The following is a 12,839-nucleotide window of genomic DNA, read 5'->3' as shown; positions in this document are numbered from 1 at the left end:
TAGCTGTCTCCAACTGACTGGAAATGGCAAGGGATAGCACTCTTGTAGCATTTGTTGAGAGGTAGACAGTGTTCCTCATGGATTAGATGACTCAGTCTTCATCACAGCACTATGAGATATGTTCTGGTTCCACAATCCCCATGTTACAAATGATAAATTTCAGTTAAATGATTACCCCATGGTTATAAAGTTCAGATAGGCAAACCTAATTCTAAATTCTTTTTTCTTTTTAAATTGATTTATGTTTTATTATAATTTTTTTCACTTTGTATCCGTCCTCATCTCCTCCAAGATCCATCCTCTCTCCCTCTTCTCCCTCATGCCCTTCCCCTAGAACTCAGAAGCAGAAAGATACACATGGTATATTCTCACTTATAGGTGGATATTAGCTATATAATATGGGGTAAACATACTAAAATATATAGTCCTAAAGAAGCTAAACAACAAGGAGGACCCTAGGGAAGAAGCCTAATTCCTATTCAGAAGGGCAAACACTATAGACATTGGAAGTGGGAGAAGACAGGGAACAGGACAGGACAGGACAGAGGCCCTCTGAAGTGTTTTGAAGCAGATGCTGAGACTCATAGCCAAACTTTGGGCAGAGTGCAGGGAATCTTATGGAAGAAGGGGGAAATGGAAAGACCTGGAGGGCACAGGAGTTTCACAAGGAGACCAACAGAGCCAGAAAAAAAAATCTGGGCCCAGAGGAGCCTGCAGAGACCGATGGACCAAGGACCATGCATGGAGAGGTCCTAGACTCCCTGCTCAGATGTAGACCACAGGTAGCTCAATCTCCATGTGCATTCCCTAGTAAGGGGAGCAGGGACCGTCTCTGACATGGACTCAGTGGCTCTTTGATCACCTTCTCCTCGGGAAGGTGGTGGGGCAGCCAGTCCTGATGAGACCTGAAAGGCTAGGGTCAGATGGAAGGGGAGGATGACCTCCCCTATCAGCGGACTAGTTCTAAATTCTTAACTACTGGGAAACCAAAGCTTTTACTTGGTCATCTATCTACCTGTTTACCATCCTGCTAGCTATCCTATCACCTATTTTCTTCATATATCTTAACCAAGTGTGCACCGAGCACTAGGGTAGGAGTACGAAGATGCATGAAATTGTCCCTGTCCTCACTCTCAGGGTCCCTGGAAAACAGTGAGTCACTCATCTTAAGTTATAGCCTATACATTAAACAATTAAATAAAATTTATTATTTAAAGTCTTTGCAAATAAATATCCGATTAGAGTTGGCATTCAAATGGAAGCTTGAAGTTTACATTAAAGTTCTCAGTTTCAGTATCAAATAAATTTTATGCACTTACCTACCACTAAAGACAAAAGATTCATGACAGAATTAAAACTAGAAAAACATTTTTCATATTCTTTTTTATAATTTGCGTCCTTTATGAGCATTCAGTCCTTTCTTATCTCCTAACACGGTTTTTCTTGTTCTCTATCCTCCATCTTATACTGTACCCACATGTATGTGTGTATATATATGTATATATATATATATACATATATATATAATTATTGTTATATTTGCTAGATTCTATAGTGTTAATCACTGGGAAATCAAAGCTTTTATTTGGTTATCCATCCACCTGTTGTCTGTCCATCTATCCATGTGTTTACTATGTATGTTTTAACTATTATAAACCAGGCACTAAGCTAAGGGTCTAAACATGCTTAAAACATGTTCCTTGGCCTCACCCTCAGAGTCCCTGCACTGCAGTGAATCACTCATCTTAATTTTCACCCCATGCATCCTAGGAAGGCTTTTGGGGATATGCTGGGAAGAAAATAAAGTGTCCTTCTGGTAGTATGAAGACACAGAATGTCTGTCTCTGGTCTTTCAATAGCATTCTCCAAGTGGCACCCTTGTGAAGGACCTTACAAAGGCAGCTTCATAAGACAAAACTTCCCCTAAAAGAAGACAGCTCATTGGCCGGCCAGCCTAGCTGAATCCATGACCTTAAGGTTCAGTGAAGGACCCTGAGATCTTGTCTCTAAAAATATGGTTGGAAGAGATTGAGGAAGACATCAGATATTGACTTCTGGGTTCCATACGCCATTTAAACCTGTGTGCACATCACACATGAACACGCACAAACACAGTGGGGGTGCTGAAGAAGATATATCACGCTGCCAGCTAGAATATCCTCATGAGCATTGTGGAGTGACTGGAGGGAGAGTCCAGGCCTGGGCCTGCAGGCATAGCTAGACTCCCGATTACAGCCTTGTCCTGGCTCCTGTGACTGTGGCTCTAATAATATTGTTAATGGGGCCCTGGGGAAGACCCAGCCAGGGTCAGAATGAACACGCGGCACCCTCATCACCCAGATACTCAGGAATGCGTACCATCCTCACCTGCCCAAGACTTGCCAATTAGCCTGAAGCACAGGCATCTGCACTGTGTGGGCATATGCAGTGGGCAGGGAGCATCTCCCAGATTCTTTTATTCTGTAATTATCCCGAGGCTGCAGCTCGAGAGCGTGTAAGGGCCCTTCCCCACAGCCATTGTGATTCCTGTTCTGGGATGGATTTTCACTAACAAATCCACCTACTATATCTTTCTTCACTGAAGTGCTTCCAGGTCACACACACGTAGCCCTTTTCATTACCTCACCCAGTCCTCATGCTGACCCTGTCTTGCTATTTAACAGCGCAGGAAGGTGAGCTTTGGAGGACAGTAGGAGAAACTTATGCCTGGGAAATTGCTCAGTGTCTATGTAAGCCTGTCCTTTGATATTTTTTCAGTACTTCACTGTGAAAAAAAAATCCCTCCGCTTGTGCTACGGCTTTGAAGAAACTAAGAAAAGGTCCTTCTCAGGACAGCTGGAGAACCTCAGTAGCTCACTTGGTTAAAGGCCTGGATCACACCCTCATCACCAGAGTCTCATTCAGAGGGAAAAACTGAGCCCTAGGGAAGCCAGGGGTGGTGGGTGTCATTTTCCATTACATCACCTATGAGACCCCAGGTGCATCTTCAGTCTCTTTTGAGCTGAAGGACAACACTAGGGAAAGCAATGTGAGTGTTGGGTGTCATGGTACAGGTGTGGAGACAGAACCCTCTGCCTCCTGACAGGGTCTGGCAGGGAGCCCTGTGATCCAAGAAGAGCAGAATGCCCAGGTCAGACAGCCAGGCTAGGCTGCCCTAGCTTCCTTCTGGTAAAAATTTCCCCACCTGGGTCCCGTGCTATGAAGCACTGCAGAGGAGGAGACTCACAGGTAGGCCACTCTTTGCCTCTGACAGCATGACTTCATGATGTCTGACTGCATAGTCTGTTTTTGTAGGTGGCTGATTTGTTTGTGTTTCACTCAGCTAAGGGGAAATATTGGTAACCCTGGCCACTCAAATGCTCTTCTAGATAAAAGCAGAGAAGCCAGCCACTGAGTTCATGTCAGAGTCAGGCCCTGCTCCCCTTACTAGGGAGCCCATTTGGAGTCTGATCTGCCATGGGCTACCTCTGGGGAGTGCAGCCTGACTAGGCTGCAGAGGAAGACTTTGAAAGCCAGTCCTGATAAGACCTGATAGGCTAGGGTCAGATGGAAGGGGAGGAGGTCCTCCCCTATCAGTGGACTGGGGGAGGGGCATAGGAGGAGATGAGGGAGAGAGGGCAGGATTGGGAGGGGATAAGGGTGGGGCTACAGCTGGGATACAAAGTGAATAAATTGTAATAAAAAATATATTAAAAAAGTAGAGAAGCCTAGATTTCTCTTGCCTCAGGTTGATTAGGGGTGTATAGATGATGGCAGAAGGGGACTGTGAATCATGGCTCCTTCTCTCCCTGCCTCAGTTTCCCCTCATGCAGAGTAGGTGACCATTTGGCTTCAGCTACTAGGAAGATAGGTTAAAATGGGTAGAATACAAACTTTGCTGGCAGCAGAGATCTTTGTAGCACCATGTAAGATGAGAAAATAGGGATGCAGATTCATTGTAAACCGGAATCAGCAACATTTTAGGACTGTGAGGCTTCTGGGCACCCCAGACTGCCCTGGGAATACCTGACAGGTTGCCATAGTTATGTCTAACAAGGAATAGGCATCATATTCTCTTAACCTGGATCTTTCCTCTCCATCTTTTACCCACCACCTGTGTCCTTTCTCATTTTCTCATGATAGGAAGACAGATGCAGGTGAGACTAGATCTTGATGCTTCATCATAAATGTCACTGCTGTTTTTGTCTTTTGTTTTGTTGTTGTTGTTTTAAAATAGGGGTGGGAGAGAGTTTTGTTGGATCTGAGCTCTTGGAGCAAATGCGTGTAGCAGAGCATGGAGGCAACCAAAGTCACAGAGCAGACGTTTGTTCCACATGTGGAAGAAGGGGAGAGGTTAAAGAACTGTTCAACACATTGCCCTCCCTCTATGACGCCTATCCCTGCCTCCCTTCAGGCCCTGGAGAGCTGAGTTGGCCACTTTCACAGGGCTGTGTTGGCAGGAGCATGCAATGCTGTTCCCCAGATGCCTCTTGCTCTAACTGGATTTAAGCCTTTAAAAAAGCGACACCTTGTATTTTATTTCACATCCTTCTCTGGAAGGTGCAAAGACGTTTACAGGCCTGAGCTTGATAGGCTTTACAATAGCCCATCAAAAGATGGGGACTGTGCCCTTCATCTTTATAGTCTGGAGAGTTAAAGCACAGGAAGACAGAGGAATGCTTCTGTGGCCACACAGCGCGTCCAAGATAGGAGCAGAGATCCAGTAAGTCCTCAGCACCTTTGAAGCCTGAGTCAACCCAGAACTGCTAGTCTCACCTGCATCTGTCTTCCTATCATGAGAAAACAAGAAAGGAGATTGGTGGTAGGTGGCAGAGTGCTTGGAAGTGTAGATTGGTTTGAGAATGAGATATTTGGGAAAGCCTGAAACTAGGCTTCTTAAGGCCATTTTTATGACTCACAGTGTTAGGCTGTTTCCCAGGAGGTTATCCAAGGGGTCCTTTTATGTGGAACATCTAGGGGAGCTTGCTCCACAGATCGTGTTCTGGGGAAGGTTGCTGTAGGCACCAAGGCTGCCTCTCTTCATTGTGCTCTAGGAGACAGGGCATTTGAGAGTAGCAGCATGAGCAAGTACAATCCTTGCTCCTTTAAACCCCCCTCATTGTTGATTGATCATCAGGGCGAGTCTCTGTGATCCTGTCAGCCTCCTCACTTTCGGTGTCCAGACTTCATTCTATCCTCATGAGCTCTCATTAGCACATCTGCTTCAAAGCCGGTGTGTAGACACAGTCATGGAGGTCACTTCTCTCTTCCACCAGAACCCAGGTGTTTATAGAACGTTTCCATGTGACACTGAAGATGGACAGTTATATCCACAGGATGGCACTTGGAAGGGTTGGAGAAGATGCTGTGGTGCACTGTGACAGGCACCTACAAGGATCTATGCTGCTGTTATGGGCTTGTAGCTGTCTACTTGGAGAATTTGGACAAGCCATCTAGCTTCTCTGCACTTGAGCTTTTCATGCAAAAAAGGGAAGGATTAGTCCACTGTTAAGAAGTCTTCTGACTCTGGAGTTTCCTGGCTTCACACCTCTGCTATTGCCCCTACTATTCTTTTTCTGATTTTTCTCCCATTTAATTTTCAGCTCCTAACCATCGATGACAACTTCTGTGGCCTGGATATGAATGCCCCTCTGGGCGTGTCTGAAATGGTACGTGGCATTCCGGTCTTCACAGAAGACAGGGACCGCATGACTTCTGTCATCGCATACGTCTACAAGAATCACTCTCTGGCCTTCGTGGGCACCAAAAGTGGCAAGCTAAAGAAGGTAGGAATGAGATGTAATCATTTTGATTATTATAAAAACAGTCTGTCCCCACAGTGTTTCACTGGCCTGGTAGGCCAGGAAGACAGACTTGAGCTGAGGAACTCTGCTGCTGCTGAGGTGATGGCAGTGGTGTGTCCTTTCCTGCCTTCATTTGTAAGCTATTATGGGAATCAGGCTGCGTGAGTGGGTGGCTTCACGCTCTCCCAGAACTGGCATGTACATGAAAATTGTTAGCCCAGCCTTGCTAGGTGGTTCCAAATGGTGTATTCTGTTCCACTTGGCCTTGCGCCCATAGGCAAGGGCTCTATTAAGTCTAGGTGGCTGGAGAAGGTGGCCTGGGGGGGGCTGTGCTTATTCCTCTTGTTCCAGCCCTTATGGGCTAGTGCATCCATCTGGAATTATTCAGGGAACAGATGGAGCAATGTGCAGACCTGCTTGGGAGCTGCTAATGGGGCTAAGAGCCAGCTTGTGCAAGAAGGGCACCATGGCTGCAATGGCAGCAAAGAAGTAACTTATGGATGAATGGAATCATATGGTCTGGGAACTTGGCTTGTGACCCTTGTTCTGGCACAATGGACAACGTTGGCTCACTGGCAGTACTAGGTGTATCTGCCCATTCAGAAATGTTCTCAGCCATGGATCCTCAGGGGGTTGGAAGTGGCTTTGTTGTGAGCTCTCTTTGATGGCATTAAGTGCTTTTCTAACTCTGGAAGCCAAAGGTCCTGCTTTCTGTTGGCTGGTTATTAGCTGCTCTTTAGCTTGTCTTATTTAGGCTTACCTTGGCATTTTCTAAACACCGTGTGATTCAGACTAAGTAAAATGATGAAGGTGGTACCTTGAGCCCTTTCTCTTTGATTTTTGTCTTTGCATTAACTCTGAATGGCCCTGAGTGAGAACATACTATTTAAGTCCAGAACACTATGTCTATTCTATCATCTCATTATGTGACATCACAGCAATCACTTTCTTCCTGGGAACTTGATATCCACACATAGATTGTAGGTCTGCAATGTAACAGTCTGGAGAACATGTGAAAGAGGATCAAGAGTGAGTGTGGGTTTAGAGAATAATTATTGACTACCTGAGAAAGACAACAGGGTCTGCTATTAGAGTGCCAGGGTGCTCAGAAGAAAGAAAGCGCACATGGCACTGTGGGCCTAATCTCATACCTCATTTCTGTGTCCTGTTAACAGTGGCACCGTTGAAAGATAATTTACCCATTGTCTGTACATGCTGAAGAACTATATTTCAAGGGGCCCTGACCTTTCTGTGTCAAGCATAATTGAATGCCTTCTCACTGCCATGGATCCTTGGGATTTCTACCTGTGTATTGAACTGACTTCTTCAGATGCCCAGAGAATTGCAGCACAGTGTTGGTCCTCAGATAGCTCCAGTGTCTCCTTGCTGCCATCTGCCTGCTTCTTCCTCTCAGGCTCCCTCATGATCTATAACAATCGCTGTGGGAGATGTGGCCAGTTTTCCCTTCTTTCAGGTTGAAGCTTCAAGATTTGAGTGGGCTAGGAAATCAGATCCCTAAACTTGCTGAATGTGTGTCTAGTGGGCCTGGAAAAAACCAGGAAGAGAAGTCTGAGCTTTCTTGCAGTCAGAGACCCTGTTGAGGAGACTCTACTTTTGCTATTATTTACTTTGCTGGAGAAGTGAATTCTAAACCCCAGAGGCATGCTAGTTTGGATCATCTGTGAAATGTTTGGCCCTACTGAGAACCATAAAACCTTTGGGAGGTGGGGCTGGTACAGGCTCCAAGGTCATCAGGTATTGTTCTTGAATGGGATAACCTAATCTCATCCCTTCATTTGTTTTTTTCTCTTTTCCTCCCTGACCCATGGTGTCACCTGCCCCCACCACCATTACATGCTGTTGCTGTCATGCTGTATCAACTTGCCAATGGCCCAAAACAATGAGGCCAAGTAAAATTAAATTGGAACCTTCTAAATTGTGAGTCCAAATCACCTTTTCTCTCTTTATAAGTTAATTGTCTTGGGTATTTTGTGATAGTGACAAGACACTGTCCAAAACCACCCTACACAATTCATACAATGACATATTTATTGACTGGCTACATCGACTCCCACAGGGAGAAAAACACTGTTGATAGTAACTACACAAGCACTTTGGGTTGCTTTAATGCTTTTCACTGGTGAGCCCCATCTTAGTACAACAGAGAAGAGGCTTTCTTCATCACCCTAAAAGACTGATACCCATGGAATCTCAGACTAGCTTTCCAGCCAGAATAGCCCCTGGATGAGAAGTAATTTTATGTCATTTCTGGAGCAGTTTAGACTATGTTGCCAGTATCAGGAAGGTGGAGAGTTATTCATGTATAAATGCGGAAAGTTCTTTGTGCATAAGGGACTAGATAGTTATTGGGGAAAATATACTTTTTTCTGGACTCAACTGCACTGTAAATCTGAAATGAGTTAGAACAATGCCGAAGCCTATTCCCTGCCACTGAGGCTCAGTGTCACACAGCTCCATGAATGGGGGTGTGCCCCAGGATGTGGGTGAGCAAATGCACTGAAACTACCCTTCTGGGAGCATGTAGGGGCAGAGCCTTGCATGGATGACAGGCAACACCTATGGGAAACTTGGGGCATTCTTAGCCACATGTAGGCTGGCATTTCCCATCTTTCCCTTGGATGGGTTTATGCAAGAACAGTCCAGCTTTAGGCGCCTGGGATGTTATATTTAATTTCCACAGCAGTGGTGGGGCTGGAGAGACATAAATATCTGAAATCTAGGAGTAGAGGTGTCACAAAGGGGGAATGAGCTAGCCTTTGAGTGTATGTCGGGAAGAGGGCTCGCCATGCAGGCAGCCAAGCTTTCTGCTCCACAGGTTCAGAGTGGCAGCCATTTAATAACTTTGCACAAGCCTGACGTGTGCTTTTGCAGACTCAGCATAGCCAGCCCAGGGGACAGTCTGAGTTGGAAAAGGAAGGCACCGTTGCCATGTCTGTTGTTTGAAATAATAACAAGTGAAAATGGCCCATTTGTTTATTTTCCTAGACAATAGAATTTCCCACCACCAGTAGCTCAAGGGCACCAAGCCCCTTTCCATGCAATAACTCTGATTTGCTTTTCCCATAGGTTATCAGACCCACTGCCACCTTTCTGGGCAGCGGCCCAGCCATAGCCGGCTGGAGGCTGCAGCTGAACTTTGCAGCAAGTTTTGTGAGCCACTGAGCCTGGGGTGTAAGGATAATGACAATCATACAGCAGCTGTAATTACGGAGTTGGCGTCTTCCAGCCCTGTAATAATCTCCTGAGTGTACAAGGGCCTTTCAGAGTTCTTTGCGGCATGACAAGGAACTCAGAGTGGGCAAGGTGGGTGGGAAGGGTTTTGGCGGTTGCTGAGAATAAGGGGAGTTGGTTGTGGGCTATAGGGACCTGGGAGCTAGACTCCAGCTATCCATAGGCTGTCCTCAAGATTACTGACTTTTCATTTTGTTTGAATGGTATGGGTTCCAATTATTTGTAGCCTTGCCTTTGATGACCATAATTTCACTCCTTGAGTGCACATCACATGAGGCAAGGGGAAAGGAGGTGAGGAAAGTGCCAATTTGATGTCTTTTGTATTTTCTGGTGTGTGTGTGTGTGTGTGTGTGTGTGTGTTTGGCAGACTTTCCTGTGGTGAACATAAAAGGCATGTTCTGTTAAGAAATCTGGCATATAAATGCTGAAATCATCAGGAGGTGCCCAGGAACTCAGAGGAACCCACAGCCTGTTAAAATTTCATCTGCAGGCAAAATCTACGAAGCAAACACCATCTTGACTTTCTTTAGGGTGTCTGTGTGAATGTTGGGGTATCTAGATTAAAAATCTGTTTGCTTAAATATCTCTACTGCAATCCTTTCTGACTCTCTCTGCACCGAGTGATCAGATTTTATAGCTGCTGATCAGTAGTGAATTACCGCTTGACAACAGAGGGAGAGGCTGACGTTCACCGGGAACCACAACATCATAAACTTGAGCTGGAGGTGTGATGTGCCTTTCCCAAGTGCTTTCTACTGCGGCGTTGCACTGTTCGTAGCTAAGGGGCGGGGCCCTCTAGAGTATTGGTTAAACAGAGTGCTATGTTTCTGTATTCATGTCTCTCCTGGCTATGATCAAATACCTGCAAGAAGCAACTTGAGGGGGCAGAGATTTCTTTTGCTCATGGATAAGGAAGGGGACACAGTCGCCCTGGGGTTGGAAGGCGTGACAGTGGGGCTGGCAGAGCCCATGGCAGCAGGTGACTGCTTCCTCACACCTCTATGGGTCAGGATACAGAGAAAGGGGGAATGCTGAAACTCAGGAAGTTTTCTCTTTTTCCTTTTTATTCAGAAGGGGACCAGCCCACAATCAGAATTAGTACTACCCTTCTCCATTAATCCTCTGTGGAAGCATACAGAGACACTCAAAGGTGCATTTCACTAACACTGTTTTGTGAATTTAGTGGCTTTAGTGAATTATGCATTTCTTAATCCTATCAAGTTGACAATTGAAAGGAGCAACGTCAGAGCATGCAACAGGATGTATATTTGAATAGGGCATGCTCCAGCCAGACCAGCTGCTCACAATGGGACATGAGTGTGTGTGTCCATGTGGAAGCAATATGAGTGTAAAATACACAATCCAGCCTTCATTACAGAGTGCCACAGATTGATTTCATTATCTTACTTTGATTTCCTGGATCTGTTTTAAACCAATTCGCTTGTGTTCCCTGGGTCTGCAAGGGTGAATCAGCCCCAAGTTGAGGTGGGTCATGGCGACCCACAGTAGGTGTGACTCAGAGCACACCTTCTCAGGGGTGAATGCTGTGTGTGTGTGTGTGTGTGTGTGTGTGTGTGTATGTAGAGAGAGAGAGAGAGAGAGAGAGAGAGAGAGAGAAAATGAGCACTTGAGCCATACACAGCTGTATCATATCTGAGGCTCCAGACCTGCTCTGCCACTCCATCTGGGAATTCTTTTCAAATTTTCAACTCTGGAAAATTGAGTCTACTTTAATTAAAAATAAATCCAGGGGTTTGGCAAAATGTCTCTCCACAAGCCTGACAACCTGAGTTCAATCCCCAGGAACCCACATCAAGGACAGAACTGATTCTACAACACTGTCCTCTGGCCTCCCAAGCAGCATTCCATGGCATGTGCATGTGGACACACACACACACACACAGTTGCACAAATACACATACACACATACAGTCCCTCCACATTATAACCAATATAATGTAAAATGAACCCATTCCATGTGGAGCTGGGCAGATGACTGCAAGTGTCTGGAAATCTAGGGCAGCCCAATGTTGGGGCTCTGCATGTTGATCAGGAGCAAAGCAAAACTCATACCGTGCTAATTTAAGTTTGGCCATTCAGCTTGGTTGTGCTATGCACTTTTCCAACTTGAGGTGCTATTGTGAGTTTATGTAAGTAAGGAACAAACAGGAAGAGAACGAGTGTGAAGGGATTGGTGCTGAGCCATTTCCTCAGTGGGGAAGGACCCTCCTGGAAGCCTGGTAATTGTTTTCACTGTTTTGTTTTTGCATGTCTTATCCTGGTCTTTGCTAGTGTTAAACCCTCATGCTTTCTGCACGAGAGCTGAGGTTGAAGGTACTGCAATTGAAGATGTCTTCTGGGTCCACCCCTAATCAGAGACAAAAGCTATTCTGTCACTAGCCTCTGAACCCTTAGCATCCCATGCCTGGCTCTTCAGAATAATTTTGCCTCATGTTGACGTGTGTGCTCCTGGGCTTTCTTCTCACCTCATCTTGAACTCTTCTGTTATGTTTTAAGCTTTCTCTTCATGTTATACCCAGTAAGTAAGGAGAGTGATCAAGCTGAATGTCCTCTCTGACATATTTTATGTGCTTGATACATGAAGCCTCCAAACATCCTTTTATCATGAATACTTCTCTATTCTTACCTTCTCTTATTTTCATGACTTTGCAATGGGCCTGTCTACTTGCTCTGAGGGGATCTCAAGTGGTTACATCTTCTGGCTTCCTGCAAAAACACACATTGGGATCCCCAGCAAACAGTGCCTCTGGAGCACCAGTCCTCCTCTTCGCCAGGAGATCAGTGTTAGGGTTCATGATTGAAGGATGATGTTAGAAATGAGTTTTGCCAATTCAGAATTTGTTGATACACATGTCACTTCTTTGAATCATCTCTCTCTCTCTCTCTCTCTCTCTGTGTGTGTGTGTGTGTGTGTGTGTATTTGTATGGAAAGATCCTGACCATACATCAAAATGAAAAGACGTTGAAATTGAAGAAAGTGCCACTGAACCACCCCAAATCATAGCGCACATTCAGACAACTGATACACAGATGTCAGGCACACTGGAGGAATTTATCCAGTGACACATGCAATTGAAGCAAAATATTATGCTTTACAAGAACATATCATTAGGAGGAAAACTATCAGTGTATCAGGAGTCTGGCCATGTAACCAAGACAACAAAGATGGGAGAAAGTGAGAGACACGATGTGCAGAGGAAGAGGGAGAGGCAGAAGACAAGTGCAGACCTCCAGCTGCCACTGTCCCTCTTACCTGCTGGGCTTTTTAGACTCTCAGTTGAAAGAACCTAGAGGTTCAGTACTGAGAAGGGTTGCAGCAAGGGTGGAACCAGGAAAAGGCTTCATCACCAGAAATTGCTGTGATTTCCTGGGCCACTTTGATGAGGCAGTATCAGCTGTACTGAGTCATAGCCCACCTGTTGGTGCTTTCTTTGAGGCTCTGCTTAGAATCTCCTTGTTCTTGGGATACATCTTTGAATGTGACCATCAGGCTTGCTTCTTGGTGGTGTCATGGTGCTTTTCCTGGGAGCTTTGGTTTATTGTAGTGGTGTCATGGTGCTTTTCCTGGGAGCTTTGTTTTATTGTAGAATAACATCCTCAATGACCTTTTAAAGACTTTCTGCCACATTAATTTTAAACCTTGCTATCCCAATCCAGATGACAACAGCATATTGCTCACCTATTGCTGTGTAACAAGCTATCCCCAAATCCAGAGTCTTAGAGCCATGTCTGTTACCATCCAGTGGTCAGGGGGCAGGAACCCCAGCACAGCTTAGGCAAGTC

General features: G+C 45.5%; 1 protein-coding gene across 1 annotated transcript in view; it reads left to right on the top strand.

The window, feature by feature from the left end:
• Positions 1-12,839, top strand: part of Plxna4 (plexin A4) — a 446,010-nt gene that overhangs the window by 85,176 nt on the left and 347,995 nt on the right. Inside the window, exon 3 of the mRNA XM_055602031.1 lies at positions 5,583-5,765. Coding sequence (XP_055458006.1) covers positions 5,583-5,765 — 183 coding nt within the window. The remainder of the gene's footprint in view (positions 1-5,582; positions 5,766-12,839) is intronic.

This window comes from Psammomys obesus, unplaced genomic scaffold, assembly GCF_907164565.1.
Source record: "Psammomys obesus unplaced genomic scaffold, mPsaObe1.curated_primary_1811, whole genome shotgun sequence".
Taxonomy (NCBI): Eukaryota; Metazoa; Chordata; class Mammalia; order Rodentia; family Muridae; genus Psammomys; species Psammomys obesus.
Note: the sequence above shows the minus strand (reverse complement) of the source record. Positions and strands in the feature narration are given on the sequence as shown.